At 44.2% G+C, this 22,505-nt stretch overlaps 1 protein-coding gene across 17 annotated transcripts in view; it reads left to right on the top strand.

Annotated features, from left to right (window-relative positions):
* The window catches only part of LOC147011392 (baculoviral IAP repeat-containing protein 7-like), a 51,140-nt gene that overhangs the window by 5,862 nt on the left and 22,773 nt on the right, over positions 1-22,505 (top strand). For 7 of the 17 annotated variants that reach the window (XM_085857671.1, XM_085857675.1, XM_085857673.1 and 4 more), the window contains one exon: positions 20,136-20,755. In XM_085857671.1, coding sequence (XP_085713797.1) covers positions 20,144-20,755 — 612 coding nt within the window. In that variant the 5' untranslated portion in view covers positions 20,136-20,143. Of the gene's footprint in view, positions 1-1,064; positions 13,104-19,882; positions 19,983-20,135; positions 20,756-22,505 lie in introns of those variants that run through there. The other 10 variants (XM_085857665.1, XM_085857659.1, XM_085857662.1 and 7 more) reach the window with 3 other exon arrangements.

The raw sequence follows: 22,505 nt of genomic DNA, 5'->3' as shown, positions 1-22,505 counted from the left end.
TAGTGCAACTTAAGAATTGGGTTTCTGGGATCTGCCAACTCCACTCTACACTACTGGCACCCTTAAACATCTGCACCTTCCATGTTGAATAAAAGTCACCTAGCTCCTGGACTATATTGAGGAAGTTGGTTTGACATGCAGGAGAAAAGAGGACCATGGTTGTGTAGGTAACTCCTTGAGCCTGGGGTTTTGAAGTTTTACAATTAGGGGCTTGCTGAAAAAAATGTGTGTCACTTTGGTACGATTAGGGGGGTGGGTGACAGCATTAGGAGAGAGACCTGATGAGAGGTCGACCAAAAACCTGTTTCTGATAAGAAAGCAGTTGGCCCATTCTTCTTTCTTAGGCCTTAATACCAATAGTTAGGGGTTGGATATTAAGATCTACCTTCTCCATTCCCGTCTCTCATCTGCATCTCCTCTCAATCACATGCTCTTCAGTTTTTTTTTCCCACCACATCCCTGCACTGTAATCTGTCTTCATCTTTATCTTTTCTCTCTATTTGGCTCATTCCATTCTTTCTTGATTAGTTCTTCATCCTTTTTCCTCATCAGTTGCACAAACTACCTTGTCCTCGTCTTTCTAATCGTTTCTCTGATACTTGCAACTCAGGCTCTCTTTCCTATTTCATCATTCCTCAACTGCTCCCTTCATGATACTCTGAGACTCCACCGAAGCATTCTCATCTGTGTCCTCTTCCCTTTTTCTCAAAGCCCATGTTTCTGCACCAGACATTGTAATTAGTCTAATAATGGTCTTGTAGATTATTACATTAAATTTTCTCGCTATCCTTCGATCACAAACATCTCCACGAACCTCATTCCGCCTTGTACATGCTGTTGTCCCTCTGTCCCACACTTCTACTTCACAACCTCCCTCTGAGCCATGGTATTTGAATTTATCCACTTGTTTCACCTCTTCTATCTCAAATCTTGGCCCTCTCTGCTCCAGTCTTCCGACTGTCTTTGCAGCATTAAAGCTCAATCCTTGAGCTCTCTTGCCATTCAACACTTCTCTGTAGCTCTTCCTTTGATTCTGCTGTCATGACCAAGTCATCTGTTTATAGGAGCTCGCATAGGTCTCCATCTCTGATGTTGTCACTCAGCACATCCAACACCAACACAGAAAGAAGAGACTTCGTGCAAAATCCTGGTGGAGACCAATGTCCACTCTAAATTCACTTTCGGTTCTGGGTTTGGAGCGTTGGCAGGTCTCCTTCAGGGCTCTCTGCTGTTGATCTCAAAGTTAAGTTTCCGGTCGTTATCTGTCCCGTTTTAACTGTTTATTTTCTTACCAACATGTTACTGTGTGCTAGTTAGGTTTTGTTTCAAAAATCATGCTATTTTGTGCGTTTTTGTTGACCTTATATTAAGGCGCTGTCACACCTTGACATTTTAGCCAGCAATGGCAACGTATAAAAATGTATGTAAAACGTTGGTGGACGCTGAAGTTTTGAGGTTTTTTAAAGTTTTGGTCGTATTCATAACGTGTTGGTCGTATGCATAACATATTAGTAACGGGCACAGAACGTATCGTTGTCTTGTAGATAACTTGTACCAACGAATGCTTAGCCTGTTGTCGGCGTTCACAACCTATGCCCAACGATAGTTAAACTTAGACATAGCACGCTGCACGTATCGCCAACGAACTCGTGGCATTCTCTGTTAAAAAGCTTCTGCACGCCGATTTAAATCATAACCGCCTGAAAATTGGAAGTGTCAACATCGCAGTCACACCTTGACGATTTAGCCAGCGTATGCCGACCGATGAAAAATGTGTCTAAAACGCTGGCACACGTCGAATACGGTATGGGTAAGTTGTGTATACGTTCGGAGCACGCTGAAAAACAATGAAGTACGCTGTCATATTCCGTGGTACGTCTAGTACGTCGTGAAATTTCAAGCATGCTGAAAAATTTACGACGTACTCAACGTATGGCTCACAAGTTCCGCATATGCTGGCATAAGTTCTCGGCACGCTCCGCGATAGTTGTCACACGTCGGACACACGTTACTAGTAAGTTACTCATAAGTCGAAACACGTCGAGGTAATGTTTAGCATACCCGAAACTTAATTTTTAACCTATGAGTAACGTGCTTTGAACCTATGTGTAACGTATCTCAAACGCACATTGTCGTATGTAGACGAATTTGATTGACGGCTTCCGGATGACCACAGAACTTATTGAACGTGTTTCTAACTTACATCTACCGTATAATGGCGATTTGGCAACGTTTAGGGGAATTGGTATATACAAATGGGCTTCACACGAGGAACCCGTCAGTGTTCCAGCCTCCATGTTGAGTAGATGTCAATGTCAGTCGTATCAGTAGTAGTAGTATTAGGTGAGCGTGTCAGTAGTAGGTCCATGTCAGTCGTAGTAGGTGAGCGTGATGGGGAGGGTGTGGGTGATGATGGATCCTCGTTGCGTCCATGAATAGAAGACTACTTTGCACCATTGTTCGATGTTCTTTTCGGCTAATTTTTTTTTCTCATTCCCACGATGAACTATTTTTTTTTGTTTCAGTTTTTAAAGCATTCAAAACGACTTTGACAAATGCATAATGTACTAGTAATGAACACAGAACTCTTCGATAACTTATAGATAAGTTATACCAACGATTGATTAGCGTGTTTTCGGCGTCCACAACCTATGCCCAACGATAGTGTAACGTATGCATAGCGTGGCAGCGTATCGTCGACGATTACGTGAGGTTTTCTATTCATAGGCTGCAACTTCACTTTTAATAAATGCCTGTCACTCGCCTATTGTTTTTTGACGCTGGTGCTCGGCAATTGAAATCGTTTTCATTGAACGAGTTAAATCGCTTCCACTCGACTATTGAAATGATTTACACTGAACGATTTAAATAAATGGTTGTCACTCGCCTATTGTTTTTGGACGCTGGTGCTCGGCAATTGAAATAGTTTTCATTGAACGAGTTTAAATTGCTTCCACAGCACTGCAGTCATGGCACCAACAGCAGCAGGCTCAGTGCCAGCCTCATGCCATGCTCAATCGGATCCCTGTAGAAGGTGTACTGCTTGGTTATCCTTGGACCCACTCTGGCTAGCAGCTCGTCGAACATCGCTGGGGGCATTTGCAGGAAGTCGATGAAGGATGCATGGTCCTCGTTCCGGAGTTCCACCATGAGCTGGTCATATATGCCGTAATGGCGTCGCCTCCTGATCCATGGTCTGACCCAGTTCCTTCTCCTCCTGATCCATGGTCTGACCCAGTTCCTTCTCCTCCTTTCACATCTTCTTCTCCCGGCTCTATTGGCACGCAACTGGTGCAGTGTCAACTCGATGAGGTCATGTTGATGTTGGAGGACAGGTAGGTATTGTCGTCTCAGCCTTGCTGTATCCTCCATCTCTCGGAATGACATGGACATGAACTCACCACGAAGTCTAAAAAAAAGACGGGTTCCTCCTGCGAAGCCCCTTTTTATATACCAATTCCTCTAATCGCTGCCAATACGCCATTATACGGTATCTGTAAGTTAGAAACGCGTTCAGTAAGTTCTGTGGTCGTCCTGAAGACGTCAAATAAGTCTACATACGTATTTGTGCGTAGGACATGCTTTACAAATAATTCCCAAGCACGTTACTCATAGGTTATAAATAAGTCACGGGTACCCTAAACATTACTTTGACGTGGTTCGATGTATGAGGAACTTTCAAGTAACGTGTTTACAAAACATTACTCATTGGTTTGAAATAAGTGTCGGGTACGCTAAACATTACCTCGACGTGTTTCAACTTATGAGTAACTTACAAGTAACGTGTGCGACTTGTGTCAACAATCGCATAATGTGCCTACAACTTATGGCCAGCGTAGTGGAACGTGTGAGTCATACGCCGGCATACGTCGTAAAATTTCAAACATGCAAAAATTTGAGGACAACCCAAAAGTACAACGTTTAAAGCCAGCGTACTACGATGTATGGCAGTGTTATTCAGCATGCTCTTAACCTATACAAAACGTACCCATAACGTATTCGACGTGTGCCAGCGTTTTAGACAAATTTTTCATAAATCGGCATACGCTGGCTAAATCGTCAAGGTGTGACAGCGGCTTTACCAAGTGCTTGAGGCATACGCATCGTCCCCCTCGGTGTACGATCATGTTTGTTTGTATTTTCTCCCCATTACCTTCAATTTATATCTTCCCCACTTTCCCAACATCCCCCATCCCTCCCAACTAAACACTATTTTTTTGTCTTGAATCCAAAAAAAAACAACTACCTTTCTCCATGCACACTCACAAGTCTCTATTTTTCTTCTTCTTCTTCTTCTTCTTCTTCTTCTTCTTCTTCTTCTTCATACTCTTCTTCTTCCTCCTGCCGGCACACCATCCTTATTCTCCTGAACTGACCCTCTCTCGCCATTACCTTAACGATTTCTTCGAATCGACAACCTTCCATTCCCGAATCTTACCTGTTCTTCAAAAATAAATCAAAAAATAATAATCTTCCTTATATCCTTTCGATCTCAACACATCCTGTAACCACATGTCTCTCTCTCTCTTCCTGGTACTTTTCATCGACCCAGCAGCTTCACACTGCGTTTACCGTCCAAACTCACCACACTTCCACGATTTTACTTCAACCTTCCTTTTTCCAAATGTTACGCGATCCTTATTTAAAATAAATAATTTCATTACGATACACCTCCCAGAGCCAAATGCTTCTCCCATAACCATGTGATCTGTTTACACCCCCTGCGTTTATCGATCCAATTTCACGATTCACCTCACGATTTTTTCGACAACACTTCCATGACCGAATCTGATGAAAACTTTGTCAAACAATAATAATAATAAAAACCATCTCTTATAAAGCGTCATCTTCATCTTTCACACATGTGGTACTCTTTACTGTATCATAATGCACGACTATTCTACTATTTCAACACACTGCTCTCAATTCGACCTCTCCTTCATGCCTTGCCTAAAAAATCCAACTGTTCCAGCGTTTCTTCTCTCCATTCTCTGAATTCGTCTTTATTGCATCCATCAAGAAACGTGTTTAATCGCATCTCTAACCTAAAACTTAAAAAAAAAAAAACTCAGTTTGCTATGAATGTTCGTTTTCCATCAACCATTCTTTTTACCTTCGCAAACTTCGTTTGACGAAGGTATTGTATTGACCCCTGTGTATTTATTTTTGTAAATATGTGTGCGGACAACATTGCGCAAAAACTGCGGGACCGATTTGCATGAAATTTTCAGAGATGATGTGCAGTTACTCAAGGACGCCAGGCGAAGCTTTTGGGAGCGATCGGATCAAAGGTCAAGGTCAAGGTCACAAAAAGGTCAAAATAGTTTTTTTGCAATTAAAGTGTCAATTTTGTTCCGATTTACATCAAATTAAGTCCAACATGTTCAGTATTGAAATCCCGATCTACTGATATAGCGTATGGTATAGTGTTTGCAACACTAGTTAGTCTGTGGAAGTCAAAGGTCAAGGGGGTCATGAAAATGGAGTTTTTGATTGGGAAGCGTTGTGGACAACATTACACAAAAACCACTTCACAGATTGTCATGAAATTTTGTGGATGTGTTTGGCATCACGAGAGGACAAATCAATTAGATTTTGGGAGCGATCGGATCAAAGGTTAAGGTCAAGGTCACAAAAAGGTCAAAATAGTTTTTTCGCGATTAAATTGTCAATTTTGTTTTGATTTACAGTAAATTAACTCCAAAATGTTCAAAATTAAATTCCCCATCCTCTAATATGACACATGGTATAGTACTTTTGTCACCCAAGGCAGCGGTTGGGGGTCAAAGGTCAAGGGGGTCACACAAATTCACATTTATATCAGAAAGCGTTGTGGACAACTTAACGCAAAAAAAAAAAAACGCAGAGAGGCTTTAATTGTTTTGGATTTGTTTGGCATCATGAAAGGACAAATCCATTAGATTTTGGGAGCGATCGGATCAAAAGTCAAGGTCACAAAAAGGTCAACATCATTTTTTCATGATGAAAACAGTTAATATGTTTCCGATTTACATCAAATTAACTCCAAATTGTTCAGTGTTCAATTCCCCATCTTCTGAAATGACACAAGGTATAGTACTATTGTCACCCTAGGTAGCGGTTGTGGGTCAAAGGTCATGGGGGTCACGAAATGCATATTTGTATTGAGATGCGTTGTGGACAACTTAATACAAAGGTAACTAGTGGCTGCGGCGAAGGTATGCGCTCTACGAGTGCCCGTTCTAGTTTCCAATTTCAGTGCTAAATCACCCCTCTCACTCCTCCCTCTCAAAGCAACTACCACACTTTTCTCCCTCCAAGCCTCCCTCTCACCTCTCTCAAAAACTCCCCCCTCACCTTTCTCCCACCATTCACCCCCCCCCTCACTCATCCTTCTCAAAGTTGCCCTCCACCTCTCATCCACAAAGCTGCCTCCTTCCACTGCCCTCTCACCTCCATCTCTTAACTCCACCTCCTCAAATCCTCAACTGCCTTCTTCCCCCCCTCCTGTCCCCCCTCTCCCTCAGCACCACAGAGCCTTTTCTCCTCCTCATCCGGCCCCTCCCCTCGCTATTCTGCAATCCCCCACACTCTTTCAACAACCCTCCTTCCCTCCCCCCCTCGTCCCTTGTCCTACCCTCCCCCTCCCCTCCCTCTTCATTAACAGTGTGGACCTCAAATATCCAGGGCCTTCACTCAAACCTTTCAGATCTTCCCATACAGGTTGCCACTGACAAACCAGACATAATCTGCCTGACAGAAACTTTCCTCTCCCAAGACGTCTCTGACTCCCAAGTATCTCTCCCTGGATACTTCCTCCTCCAGAATGACAGACCTGAGCCTCGTCCTGGTGGAGGAGTTACTCTCTTCATCAACGACTCTATTCCTCACTCTCCATGCACTGCCCTCACTCCCCCACACCCCCAGGGATACCTCTGGCTACGGCTTCCCCTCCACTCCCACCTCATGTTTATATGTGTACTGTAGCATCCACCAAACAGTGATGACTCCATCTACACCTCACTATCCAAAAACATGGACCAACTTCTATCTTCTCATCCAAACTCTCTCTTCCTCATATGTGGCGAGTTCAATTGTCATCATGCCAGATGGGGAGGTGTAGGTACCTCTCTCACCTGTCATGGTTCCTCAGCAAAAGCTTTCTGTGACTCATTGGGACTGACTCAATCGGTCAACTTCCCGACCAGGATCTCAACCAATGGTATTCCATCTCTTCTGGATCTAATTTTGACAAATTTCCCTGACAATATCTGCTGCTCTTCCACCGCTCCAATCGGTTCTTCTGACCACGTCCTTGTCAAAGTGGACATCTCTCTGGCTATTATCAGAGAACCACCTCACCACTCTCGAGTCTGGCATTTCACTCAAGCCGACTGGCAGGGTCTCCAAGCAGCCATCAAACTTATAGACTGGTCTCCTATTGCTACTTTCTCGACCATCAACTCATCCTGGGAATTCTTTCAAAGAAACTTGCACTCCCTCATGCACAGATTTATCCCCTCTCATCTTCAGTTGTCCTACCCTTTCTCCTGCCCTTGGTTCACTGAAGCTTGTGGTGAGGCAGTTGTCCTGAGACAACTTGCCTTTGCGTCATGGAAAGCAAACCCAACTGATGGTAATCTCAGTTCCTTCCATAAAGCTCGAAACAAGTGTGTATCTACCCTCATATCAGGAGAGCCAGAAAACAACATCTTTCTAAGCTCAATTCTGAACTTTCAAACCTCTCTCCCTCCTCAAATCCTGGTGGCATCAAATCAAATCTGTTTCTGGTGTATGTTCCACCTCCATCCCCTCCCTTACCTCAAATGGCCGCACTACTGATACCGCATGTGGAAAGGCTGAATGCCTAAACTCGGTGTTTGCAGCTAAATCTTTTGTCCAAAACCCATTGCTTTCTCTACCCACCTTACCCAGTCGCACCCAACTGTCCCTGGAGTCTGTATCCTTTTCTCCTGACAAGGTGGTGAGCTTGCTGTCAAACCTCGACTCAGATTCTGCAACCGGTCCAGACGGCATCAGCCCACGTGTCCTAAAAACCTGCTCTTCTGTTCTTGCTCACCCTCTCTCTATTCGATTCACCTTCTCATTTGCTCAAGGTCATCTGCCATCTGCTTGGAAATTAGCAAACATCACTGCCCTGCATAAAAAGGTGCAAAAACAGATCCCTGCAATTACACAGATGCCAACCCTCCCGATTTCATCGGGAGGCTTCCGAAAATTCACCCAAACTCCCGCCCTTACGATCACTATCCTTATCCTCCCGAAATTTTGATATTTTTGCACTGTTCACTAATCAGAATGTACTAGTATGAGAATTGAATGAAAAGCATCGTCTGCTACGTATAGCATGTGGTAACTCCATAACGTTCGCTGCTACCAAATTGTACGTAAAAAATTGCAAATTCAAATGAGGAGCAGCGAAACATTGGGTCTGGATCTCGCTTATGCGATCATGCACTGAGATTTAGTGCATGCGGTATGTGTGCAATACAGTGCATGCGGTATGTATGCACAGTGTATATGCATGCGATACGCTCACTGCATGCAGCTGGGCCCCGTACCAGCCCGGCGGTCGCGACCACCGTGCGGCGTTTAACAGCCGCTAGAGTTCTACGAGTCGCGCTGCAGCTGTGGAACATCGACTTCGAAGTTACCGATGCTTCAAGCCCTCGATGTTGATTACGAAATGGCAGAAAAGAAGCTTACGAAGACCAATAAATGGTCTCAGAAGTACAAGACCGAATACAGTCTCCAATACCCGTGTATTCGAAAGTCTGAAAGAGGAATTCATCATGCGTATTGTACAGTATGCAGCGTTGATATTTCAGTTGAGCACGGAGGTCGCGATGATATTCGAAAGCACGTTGGAAGCAAACGGCACACAGACATTGCAAAGGAGAGATCTTCGAGCACGAGTACCGGTACACTTCTGAATTATTTCACCAAACAAGGGACAAGCGAGGAAGAGGATGTTACCCGAGCGGAACTTCTCTTTAGTGGATTTATTGTGGAACATAACTTGCCCATATCAGTCTCAGATCATGCTGGACCTCTATTTCAAAAGATGTTTCCAGATTCAAAAGTTGCTTCAAAGTATGGATGTGCAAGAACAAAAACTTCAGCAATAATTGGTGAGTTGTCAAATGTTACTGCTTCATCTATTGCCGATATTGCTAGACTAGCTCCATTTAGCCTAGCTACAGACGGTAGCAATGACAGTGGTGAGGCCCAGCTATATCCTGTCCTGATTTCGTACTATGACAACAGCGCTGGGATTGTGAAGCAAGGTTTGCTAAGTTTGCCTGCGTGCAAACAAGATTCCACTGGAGAAAACATTTTCAAACTGCTTGATCACGAGTTCAGTGACAGGAAAATTCTGTGGGGAAATTGTGTTTCCTTTTGTGCTGATAATGCCTCTGTCATGGTGGGCAAGCACAAAGGAGTCGCTGCTTATATCCACAAACAAAATCCAGAGTGCTACATCATGGGATGCCCTTGCCATATGATGCACAATACGGCCAAGAAGGCGGCTCAGGCCTTACCCATTGAATTAGATGACTTTCTCATCGATATTTACTACTACTTGGACAAAAGTAGTAAACGCGTCAAAGGAGTGAAAGCACTGCAAGAACTCTGTGATGCCCCGACACACAAGATTCTGAAGCATGTCGCAACAAGGTGGCTGTCCCTTGGTCAGTGCCTAGACAGGCTGATTGAACAGTGGGAGCCACTTCGCCTCTTCTTCAAAGAAGAAGTACGAAGAAAAATGCAACCAACTGTAGCCAAGACTCTAACAACGAGCAAGAAGGACGGCACTGTATCTACTGCCAGTACTGGCACTGCAGGATCAAGCACTAGTGGAGCAGCATTCACCACTACCACTGCAGTATCTGCGGCGAAGAAGACAGCAGGGACAGCACCAAAACCAATGCTGAGAGCAGGTAGCATCACCGGCCCTTCATCACGTTCATCTACAAAGCAGATCCCTTCAGAGTCGAGAAAGACTGTGATAGTCCCATCTACAGGCAAAGAAGGACCCAAGTTAAGTTCTGCTTTTGCCAAATCACTTGATAGAAGCTCAGCAAAACCTTCGAATCAGAGGTCTTCTTCCTTGGCTGCACCTACCTCAAGCTCTCTCCTCAAACGTAAAATTGGATCTGGTACTACGAGTCTGACCTCTTCTGCTGGCAGTAAACGCAAGTGTGATCGCCCTGCGGCTAAGTGTATTACGAGTTCTACAACTAAAAGCGCATCTTCCTCAAACACTGTGCAGGAATCTAGAGAAAAATGTGTCAACAGGATGTTCTTGTCTCCACAAACAAAACTCTATTGTTTCTTCCTTCGATATGCTAACAAGCTTTTTGAGAAGGGGAATCTTCTGCTCCAAAGAGACGAACCCTGTATTCATCTCCTGCACGGAGAATTGAATGGTCTTCTGAAAGATATCTTCGTACGGTTTTTGAAACCATCGGTGTCATCGGTTGCTCTGGTAAATGTACCCTTCTCTGACAGAAATCATCAGAAGAATGATGAGGACCTCATGATTGGGAACGATGCCAAACTGTATATAAGGGAACAAAGGAGTCTCAAGAAATCCACCTTCACTCTGAGTGAGTCAGACATCCAAGGTTTCTTCAGTGCAGTTCGCTCATATTATGTGAAAGCCTGCAATTACATCTTCAAAACCTGGCCGCTAGATGATGAATTAGCCAAGCATGCTCAGGTGCTGGATGTTAAGCTACACCAAGAAGTGGGGTTTGACTGTGTGGAGTTTTTCATCAAGAAATTCCCCTTTCTGTTCAGTGGCGGTGATAGTGACATAGACAGTCTTGAGAGTGAATTCGCTCACTACCAGGCAGACGCCTCCATAGCTACAATTGCTACTGAGACAGTGAGAGTGGATGAGCAGTGGCATCGGATTTCACAGCTCACAGATCCCTGCACTGGTGCCAAGAAGTATCCTAATTTGAGCAAAGTGATGAAGGGAATCTTGGTCATTCCTCATTCGAACGCATCATGTGAGCGGGCACTCAGTCTTGTACGGAAGAATCATACTGAATTTCGTCCCAATTTGAGCGTCAAAACCCTCGAAGCTCTCTTAATTGAAAAACTAGCTCATAACACCCCTTGCTACCAGAGAGAATACAGCAAAGACATAATCAGAAGGGCTAAAAGAGCCACACAGCTGTCACTCAGCAAAGCTGCCATGGAAAAAGCAAGCAGCAGTAGTACCAGCCAGTAAGGTAAGAAAAATATTGCTTCTTTTGAGCTTTTTGTTAATCTTTGATTGTCCCCTAACTTACTAATATTAACATACATGTAACATTAAAAAGTGCACAATTTTCCCCTTTTTTTGTTCAAAAAGTGGGAATTCTTAACATGTTAAATGCTCCAAAATAGGGCTCAGAGGGCACTAGAGAGCGTCTAGAACCCCAGAGCTTCCAGGGCCCTAAGGCGGGCCCTGGACCCCGCCGCAAGGGTCAAGCGCTCCGCGCTCGAGATGTGCGCTTCGCGCACATTATTTGGTGTCGGTTGCAAATCCTCCCTAATTCTGATTTCCAAAAGTTGGCATCTCTGCAATTATAGACCAATCAGCCTTCTCCCAATCATCAGCAAGGTTATGGAATCCATCATCGCTTCAGACATTAAATCCTTCCTCTTCTCCAATGGCTTGATTTCTGATCATCGATTTGGTTTCAGACCACGTCACTCTACCCTGGGTATGTTACTTCTGCTCTCGCAACAATGGATGGAGGTCCTCAATGCCAGACAGGAAATCCGAGCTGTATCCCTGGACATATCACGTGCTTTTAACATGGTTTGGCAACCTGCCCTGCTCACCAAACTCTCTTCCTATCGTATCCAAGGCCATCTCCACTCATGGCTCGCAGACTTCCTCTCCTGTCGCAGTCAACGTGTGGCCCTAAATGGAGTTCTTTCGTCCCCTCTTCCTGCCCAGGCTGGAGTTCCTCAAGGTAGCGCGTTCTGGGCCCTGTTCTTTTTCTGATTTTCATCAATGATCTCTCCGACTCTATGGAAAATCCTCTATATCTCTTTGCTGATGACTCCACCCTCTGCCGTACCATTGGTCATCCCTCAGACCAGCAAGCAGCAGCTTCTTCGCTCACTGCAGATCTGGATAATATCACAAACTGGTCCAACACGTGGCACATGTCTTTCAAACCAGACAAATCTCACACTCTCACTATGTCTCTCCGAAAGGACTGTTTAGACCCCCCCCCATCCACTTTCTCAACAATCCTCTGGAAGAAGTTCTTTTTGTCAAGCTTCTGGGTCTCACTATCTGCCATGACCTTTCCTGGGGGAGCCACATTTCAAACCTTGTCTCCAAAGCCAGTCGCCGACTGGGAATCGTCCGTCGTGCAAAGTCCTTCCTCGGCCCACCTGAGCTCCTGACCACTTACAAAGCTTTCATCCGCAGCCTGATGGAGTACTGCTATCCCCTCTGGGCTGGTGCTCCTGCCTCCCACCTTTCTTGGCTTCATGCTATGGAAACCAAGGCATTTCGGATCATTGGCATCTCCCACAATGAGGCTGAGTCTTTGGGCCTCTCACTCTCTCACTGCAGGCTGGCCGGTGGTCTTTCTGTCTTCTACCGTCTCCTCTCCAGCCTCGCCCCCCTGCTCTCTCTGTGATGTGTCCCCACCACATTTCCGCAGGGTGCTCAAGGTCCGCCAACAACCCCCTTCTGGTAAAACTACCAAAATCATGAATCACTGCTCACCTTCACTCTTTCATTCCTCTTTTTTCCCCCACCTTTGGCATAAACTCCCTCACTCTATTCAATCCCATTCTTCCCTCCAGGCCTTCAAAACAGCTGTTCACCACCACCTCTTATCATCCCCCATCCAAATCCTTGATCTTTTCTACCCCCGATAATCCACCCTAGCCCACCTCCTTCAAATTCCCTGCTTTACTTCCTGAAAGTCCCTGTAATGTCCATCTTGTATTCCCCATGTTCCCGCCCCATCCCTCTCCCTTCCACAGATCTCCTCATGTCTCTGTTCCCCACTGTTTTGTCCTTCCCACTCCCGCCACTCTTGTCTCATGCCCACCTTGCTGTGCGTTGTGTGTTAGCTTTACACGAGCCTCGACAAGGTATACAAAAAATATATATCTATATATATATATATATATATATATATATATATATATATATATATATATATATATATATATATATATATATATATATATATATTGTGATTAGTCCCCCTTCTGCTTCTTTGTTGAACATGCCAATTATGTTGATAGATTTGTTTTCCACAATGACTTGGAGTGACAGGTATGAATTTCAGGGTCAGCCCATAAAACAGGACGTATTTCATTGAGCTGCAGACACAGGCCTTCTAGGTTGTGAAAGGTTCAGATTTACCAAGAACTGCATGGCAGCAGATGCCCAGTCTGTGGCTGGCTTTGGAGACAAGCTTTGACATGCAGAAGTTGGAAAATTAGAAGCAACACATGAAAAAATGGCATGTAATTTCTGATTTATGTTTGAGGTTTTTGTGGATCGATTATTCCACATAATAATGTTTATTCTTATTTAAAATTTTTTTGAGATTTTATACATAATAAATGCCCTTTTTCTGTTGTGGAGTTGTCGAGATAGAATTTGCCAAATTGAGAGGCCTGTCTGACTTTGACAAGGGACAGGTTGTTGGTGTTTGCAGACCTGGTTGTTCTGTGACTGAAGCTTCAAAACCTCTCATAAGGTATCGAGATGAACAATCTCCAAAGCATTGAAGGTGTGGGAAAAAGAATGAAAAACATCTCCACTCAATTCTAACATTGATCCCAAGTGTAAGCCGTATAATCAGGACAAATGTGTGTTAAGAATTGCGACTAACAATCAGGTCAGGTATGGGAGCATGCGACGGAGCGATGCGTGGCTGCGTCCACTTTCTGCCGTTACCCCAGGGCCCTCCGTCTGGCCATCCCCCAGGGAGATGCCTGGCCCATCCCCATCTCCTTGAGATGCTGATCGACCTGCTGCAACAACAAGGGATGTGGTCGGCCCATTGGCCTCCTCCACTCACGAGGCTCCCTTGTGGAGAGAATCTCGTGAGCAGGATCAACGTCAGGAAAACAAGCAACATGTCCATACAGCCACAGCTGATGCTCACGGACTATGAAGGTAACAAATCTCATTTGGGTCTCTCTCAGCAACCGCTCGTTGGACACAAAGTCTGACCAGCGATAGCCAGGGATTCTCCGAAGAGACCTGGTACCAAAGTAAGTAAGTCTCCGTCTCACATCCATAGAGCAAGACTGGAAGCACCAAGGACCTGAAGACCCGGACTTTCGTCCTCCCACACAGGCACCGGCAGCGCCACACCCTATGATCCAGTGAATCCATGACACCCCAGGCCCGACCCAGATGTCTGTTGACCTCTGGCTCACAGCCAGCAGAGTCATGAATATCACTGCCAAGGGAAGTGAATCTCTCAGTGGCCTCAACATCCTCACCACAAACAGGTACAGACAGGATAGCAGCAGCCAAGATGTCAATGAAAGCCTGGATCTTAGTTTTGACCCAGGAAACACGCAATCCCAGCAGCTGTGACTCCTCATTCAGCACCTCGAGGGCCCCCAAAAGGATATTCAGAGTGTCCGTAAAGATGAAGGCATCATCTATGAAATCAAGGTCAGAGATCTTGACATTCCCAAACGATGCACCGCAGTTTGATCTCTCAGACATCCTCCCCAGAATCCAGTCCATACAAGTGTTGAAAAGTGTGGGGGCCAGTTCACACCCCTGAAGTACTCCAGTAACAACTGGAAATAAGTCAGAGATGGAACCATGACATTTCACAGCACGCTCAGTACCAGAGTATAGTTCAGACATCAGATTGATCAGTTTTGGTGGCACCCCACGAAGACCAAGAATCCTCCAGAGGGATTACCGATTCACTGAATGAAACGCTTTGCAGAGATCACCATAGGCTGCAAGCAGCCCCTGCCGAAACTCTCATCTGCGTTCGGTGAGGACCTGAAGAGCAAGGATATGGTCAATCGTTGACCTCTTTGGTGTAAAGCCTGACTGCTGTGGATGCTGGTGGTCAAGCAGATGGTGACGAACCTGATCAAGAATTATCTGAGCAACGCCCTTGCCCAGCACTGAGAGCAGCGTCTTAACGATCACCCTTCCCTTTCCAGAGAGGGACAACAAGGACTCTCTTCCAGTCAGTTGGGATGATGCCTGTGTTCCAGGCAGAGCACAGAACTGCATGCAAAGACATGAGTACAGCATTTCCACCAGCTTTGAGAGATTCAGCAGGGATGCCACAGATCCCAGGAGCTTTATCCCATTTCAACCGGTTCACCGCAGCCTGTGTTTCCACAAACGAAGGTGCACCACAGTTGATTAGAGGGTCAGCAACAGGGATTGTAACACCCCTTGCATCCAATTCGACAGCTGGTGGATCAGGCTGGTACAGCCGCTCAAAGTAACCAGCTGAGCGGGCCTTCACTTCGGACTCCTCTGTCAAGAGCCTACCACCCTCTGCTCTCACTGCAGTACACCGTGGGATGGGCTTGGAGGAACGCAATGCACAAATTTTCCTGTAAGCAGAATGAGAATCACCTGACCATTGGTGATGCTCTACCACCTCACAGATTCCTCGCACACAGGCCTCCTTGTCCGCCATTAGTGCACATACAGGTTTTACACATCAGCTGCCTGAACAGCTCAGCTCTGCCATTCAGCCTGGTCCTGTGATTCTGGTCAATGATATCCAGTGTCTCCTGAGAGTTAAAATTCTTCTTCACCCTATGGTGAGTTCTAAGACATCCACTGGCATCATCAAGGACGGTGGTCTTGAAGGCACTCTACAACTCTTCAGGATTCCCCAAATCTTCCCTCAGCCTGTTCACAAACTCCTCAGCTACCCTCTCATCCTTGAGCTTGCCAACATCCAGCCTCGGCTGCGATGGTCACATTCTCCTGGATTTATGCTGCAACTTCAGAGTTGCTACAACAAGCCTGTGGTCAGTATTGAGGAACTGAGTACTCCGGTAGACCATGCAGTTCTGGATCATCCTCCAGCGACCATCAACGAGCACATGGTCAATCTCCTTTGTCACACCATCAGCATTGGAATACCAAGTCCAGCGATAAGCCTGTCGGTGCTGAAACCCTAAACCTGACCTGACATCCTGACATCACTAAAAATCTCAGGACAACAGGTACAAAAAGTGGCTGCAGAACTGAATCCAAAACTAACCCAACGGACGTCTATCAGAACAACTCGATGTGAGTTACTCAACATGGAGTTTCCTGGGAGAGCGGTCGTACACAAATACTTGATTATAAAAATAAATACGTTATCCCGCAAAAAGTGGTGCGGGGAACACGAGGACTGGACTTTGGAGCAGTGGAGAAATGTGAGATGAGTACTCCTTTACCCTAATCCCATCAAATGGTGGTGTCTATGTTTTGGCGACAGACCAGGGACGCCAACATCCCCGACAACTTTCTACCAGCAGTTGTGCATAGAGTCGGCTCTAATTGGACAGCAATCTCATGGAAATCCTTAGGCCTGATTATTCCAAAACATGAGAGAGTAGCTGCTAATGACTATGATGCCATATTTGATGATCAATTGCATCCCATGATACAAACTTTGTTTCCTGAAGGAGGTGCCATTTTCCAAGATGATAATGCTCCAATACACAGTGAGAGTGAAGGAAAACATCTTTCCCAGCTTGCTCAATCACCAGGATTAAATAGAATTGATTCATTTTGGTCAATTCTTGAGAACAAGCCAGGAGCGGATTTCTTCCCCCAATCAACCTCAAATAACTTGAAGCTTTTCTGATTGAGGAATGGTGTAATACTCCTATTGGATGTACAGAACCCGTACCAGTCCATCATGTATCGGATTGATGCTGCCTTGTCTGCAAGCGGGGGTGGGGGGAGGGGGGGGTTCCTTACTCTTAATGAATATATCACGTTTTTACAGGTTTCCAATTTTTTTTTTGTCCAACCTCTATGTGTCTGCCAAGGAGAGGTCTTAACTGATGCCATGAAAATTTGAGAGACTCATGAAAGAGATTTGTCATGAAAAATAACTGGTTGATTGTGGGAATTGTTCGGTGTGTTATTTTGAGGATTCTTCCAGAGAGACGGTAAGAATGCAAGTTTTGAATCTGATGTGTTCTAAGTAAGCAGAGAGGTAGGTCACTGCTGCCGGTTTGTCAGTAAGATGTGTAACTGGACGATATGATGTGGAGTCATGCGTAAAGTCGGGGAGGTCACTAATATATACTTTGAACATAACTGGGCCCAAGACGCTGCCTTGAAGCACTCAATATGAGATAATGGTGGAGGTTAATTATTCCATTGAGAGCTACCTGCTCATTGCATGAATGGAGGAAATCGACAAGCCAGGAAAAGAGGTGTGATGAGAAAACAGTAGGACAAAGGAAGAGTGTGGCTCTAGTATTCTCCAAGCAGATGCATGGCATGTCAAGATACGGCCTGACCTCTTGCTTGAGATCCGGCGCCTCCATCTTTTGTTGAGAGGAAGGACCAGCATATCAAAAACTGGTTAGTTCGGACTGAATCCAAACTGATGGTCAGAGATCAGGCCATTTAAGAAAATGAAAGGCTCACTGTTGTCTGTGACATTGGATTCTATGACCGTACTTTATAGAAGCAAGTTTACCGGCCTGAAGTTGAGAGGATCACAGTGTTCAGGAGATATTGATTACTAGCTGAAGTACTTGGCGTTGCCCAGGGAAATTCAATGCAATATGTATTGAAGTATTTCCTGGATGACAAATTAGGGAATGTTGGCCGTATAGTTTTGTATGAATTTCCAATCTTGGACTTGTATCAGAATACTTCACAAGGATTCCCAACATGCTGCCCTGGAGGCTGCTTGTCTTGCACGTTTATCCTCAACTTAAGCCCGCGTCTGCTCTGTAGTTTCATCTGACCTGGAGGCTGCTCATCTTGCACGTTTGTGTGTTGATCCTTCATCGTGTGTTGATTAAAGTTTAAAAAAGCAACAGATGGATCATACAGAGTTGGGGAGGATTAAAGGTCAGAGAGAAACGTACCAAGGGAATACACAGTTTCCATTGTTAGCTTGCATACATGATATCCATCCTTGGCTATTGGGCACATTCCTGGACGGGTCACCACTCCGACACAGTATACCAGCAAGCTGGCACTCATTTTACCGACCTCGGAAGGATGACGGGCTGAATCTACCCCACCTGGTGTTAACTCGGTGGCCAACAGGGCTCGAGCTCAGGACCCTAAGATACATAATTTGACCTCAACATGATTTTCACAACACGTATTGCTTGATTTGCGGCAGTCTCTAAGCAACGTATTCGCTCGAGGCCTGAACATAGAAGTGTTATAATAAACCTGTGTAAAGCAATCTTTTTAATAACAAGCGCACATGTAAACACTATGATAATTAAATTTTTGTTGTTGCCGACAAATCACTACAACCTCAACATGATCTTCACAATAAGTTTTACTCGATTGCTTCCAAGAAAAAAAAAAAAAAAACGCAGGTAGTGTATTCGCACAAGACCAATCGAGGCCTGAAGGCCAATTATCCGTTTTCAAATTTATTTATTTTTATCCAAACATAGCCCTTGACCTTCCTCTGGATGAAAGAAGAGGTCATGCAAGGTTTGGTTACATTGGTTCCTGCAGGGTTCAAATGCATAAACAAGCAAATAAATACACAAACAAACATTTTCTTCTTTATATTGATTACTAGCAAAGGTACCCGGCGTTGCCCGGCAACGGCAGTACCTCCTACCACCCCTTCCCTTCCTTTCCCTTCTCCCAACCTACTCCCTCCGTCCTCTTACCACACTCCTCCCCCCAGACTCCCACCCCACTCCTCCCCCCCCTCTCTGTGGCCTCCCACCCACCCCTTCCCCTCCCTCTTCCCATCCCACCATCCCCTCCCTCATCTCACTTTTTCCCACTCCCACCCCACCACACCGTTTCTCCTCTTTTTAAAATAAAAAATAAATGTACTTTTTTTTAAATTAAATTTTAAAATAAAAAATAAGTAACTTTGGTTTTTATATCTGTCAGAGGAGATGAATCTGGAACTGTATGTATCCTTAGCTTTGGAGGTTGCTCTCTCAGAGCAGGAAGAATTGGATCTGCCTGTGGAGGAAACTGGACCCTGAAAACCCCCTCTTATAAAAAAGCAAAAAAAAACACAGGTTACTATTGATGTAAAACAAACAAAAAATATGACTGGGAGCAACTAAAGTTGAACCTCGTCAGGAATCTTACACATTTCTTACCAGTGACATTATGTGATATTTTGGCCATGAATGAGCACATTGTGTTTTCACCACACAATGTGAATTGTGCGTGTTTCACATACATGCGTGAATGTTTTAACCATGAATCATTGTGAAATAGAAGTACACCCTGAATTGTGAGTGTGTACAGTAAGGAGTGTTTTAGACTGAGAGGTATATTTTTCTTGCCTTAGATTCTTAGAATAAAGAACGTGGCTTTTTGTGGTTTCTGATAGTGTTTTACAAGTGTGTTGAGCAGTTTGTTTTGGTGTATGATTCTGAATATCGTTAATGATGGTCAGTTGTATTAAAATGTTGGCGCATTTCAGTGTGTCATAATAGGGGAGATTTGTTAAAGTGTGATGGGTTTTTCCATTATCGATAAATGTTTCCATAAATCACAAAATTTCGTTAGAATTTCCGTGCGTCGGTGGGTCTTGTTTCAGTTTCCCATTGCATGTCCAACAAAAATAAACTCGTGATTCTTACAAAATGAGAAGTATTTAAAGAATTTGGGCCAAGTGAGTAATCGTTTAGTTATGAGAATTTAGTCAGTTCGTATTTGTGGCAGTTTTAAATCCAGCTTCCACAAGGAAGTGCTTCCTCAGTCTAACTTCTTCGAGTCGAGTGCCTCTGGTGAACTTCAGTCCATAACCCACTCACAATGCCAGGTTTGATTGCAGACTTATTTCCTACATGATAAATTACAGATTTTAAAGCCAACATTGAAGGGGCTGCTTTTAGTTAGATATTTACTTGGCAAAGTTTGAATGATACATCATGTTTGTTTGCTTTTGTAAAACGGTTTCTTCATGTCATTGCAGGCTGTTGCATGATGTCTGTCGTTCCTCCTGAAGATCTATCACAGGAGATTTATCGGTTGGGACGATTTGTGAGCTACCCTAAAAAATCTCCGCTATTCATAAGGAACCTCGTGCGTGCTGGCTTTTACCCCACGGGTGTCAATGACACCGTGAAGTGCTTTTCTTGTGGTTGCGAGATTGGTAACTTGAAAGATAACGACGAAATCTTGGAAAGGCACAAGCAGGCATCACCGACATGCAGCTTCGTGAGTCGTGTCCATTGTACCAGTCAGGAACAAAAAGTGTTGACCGAACCGCCCAGGGAACGGGTGCTTCTGCAGAACAGTTGTCAGCGAGTGTTTGACCCAGTGAGTGGAATACCAACAGAAAATACGGGAATGTGCAGTGAGGAAGCGCGCCTCAAAACTTTTGTGTCATGGCCTAGACAAGGCAAACCCACAATCGAGGAGCTGGCCACTGCTGGACTTTACTACGTCGGTACGGATGATCGGACACAGTGTTTCGTCTGCAAAGGAATCCTCAGGGCTTGGAACCCCTCAGACTGTCCCATCGATGAGCATCGTCGATGTTTTCCAAGCTGTAGATTTGTTCGTGGACTTGATGTTGGGAACATTCCTCTTGTAAGTGCCCAATATGAATTTTTTTTCTTTCTTTCTTGAATGGGGTGTGAGTGATGTTTTGGAATTCCCTGCCTTGTACATGTGCAACAATGTCGGGAGAAGCGGGTCGGAGTAAGTAGCAGGGATGGGGGGTTCAAACTGTTCCTTTTTCAGTCGGAAATTAGGGGGTGGGATGTTCAAGACTTAATGTGCATATGAAATATGAGCATCGATGACCTCTCCCCTTTCTTTCAGGGTTTCATTGGGGTATCGGTAATAGCACTCGTAACTAGAAGGGCATTCAGAAGAGTGCGTACCTCTGCCACGTAATGCCTGATCCATGAGAACATATTGGGCCCAATGCATTTTTGAAATTCCATGCTATACAGTACTATATCGTTTTTTGCCCTGTCTCTCAATCGTGAAGAATCACTTTTAAAATTAAATAATTCCCGTGTTCAGATCTGGATCCGGTTCTTCACCAAAATCGAATCTATTCTTACTTGTCACACACCCAACCTGTCCAAAATTTCATCCGGATCAGTCCACAGCTTTTTGAGATACTTTGCACACAAACAAACAAACAGATAACCAAACAAGAAGAAGACGACATGCAGAGCACGATACTTGCAAAATCCATAAAACGAATTTGACCTCAAAAATAATTAGTGGTTGAATTCAATGACCAAATGTGCAACTCTTCTTCAAATTTCAATTCAATCAGATGAAAATTGACAATTTTAGAAATTCGTCCTATGTTGACCTTTTGGTCGATGTTGACCTCAAAAATATTTGGCTGGTTGAATTCAGTGACCTGAAATAAATCCTCTTCAAATTTCAAGTCAATCAGATGAAAATGGAGGATTTTATAAATCTGACCGAAGTTGTTGACCTTTAGCCTATGGTGACCTTTTGACCTAAAAAAACAATCGGCTTCTTCCTTTTGACAAACTCTATCATGTGGTGAAGTTTCGTGAAGATCGGTTTAAAATTACAACCTGTAGGCGACAGACAGACAGACAAAGACAGTAACCAATATACTTGAAAAATCTTCGATTTTGCAAGTAACAAACAGACAGAAAGGGGTGAAAACATAACATCCTTCACCTTCGGTGGCGGAGGTAATAATAATAATAATAATTATAATACAGATGGTAAATATTATTGTAGAAACAATTTTATTATTATTATTATTATTATTATTATTATTATTATAAGAATAACATCAGTAAGTATTAACAAATTATAAAACATGTACAAACATCAATAAAAACAAGAATTACTGTCACTCCTACTCTGCTACTCTTCCAACATGACAGCGGTGGGAGACGATGTAGCCGGAGGTTCATCCTGCTGCAAAACCAAGATGGAGTAAACAGTGCTGATTAGCTCAGAGCAGGTGCATATGGTACTAGCAATTGTGGCAGCTGTGTGTGATGTATTTTCTTAATTTAATTTAATTATTGTTATTTTTTTATTAAAATTTTCTCCAGGAAAAAGAACTCTCTAATGAATCCGCATTCTATGGGGCAGCGTTAAGCAAGATATTACTGTATAGTTTAAACTCAAGATGCCACTTACTTTCAAATCTCTTATTATAGGGGCCCATGCATTATTCTTGCACATATGTCCTAAACTAGGTGATCGCATTGGTGTATCAGGTGCAGGACAGTAAAGCACAAGATCACTGTTAATAAATAACGCTTGTTATCCAACAATATGTGGCTCAACAGTGGCTTGTCCTTCACCTGAGGACCTGTGCAGGTGGAAA

This window comes from Eptatretus burgeri, chromosome 15 (assembly GCF_056783735.1).
Source record: "Eptatretus burgeri isolate ZD-2024b chromosome 15, Ebu_testis_v1, whole genome shotgun sequence".
Classification (NCBI taxonomy): Eukaryota; Metazoa; Chordata; class Myxini; order Myxiniformes; family Myxinidae; genus Eptatretus; species Eptatretus burgeri.
Note: the sequence above shows the minus strand (reverse complement) of the source record. Positions and strands in the feature narration are given on the sequence as shown.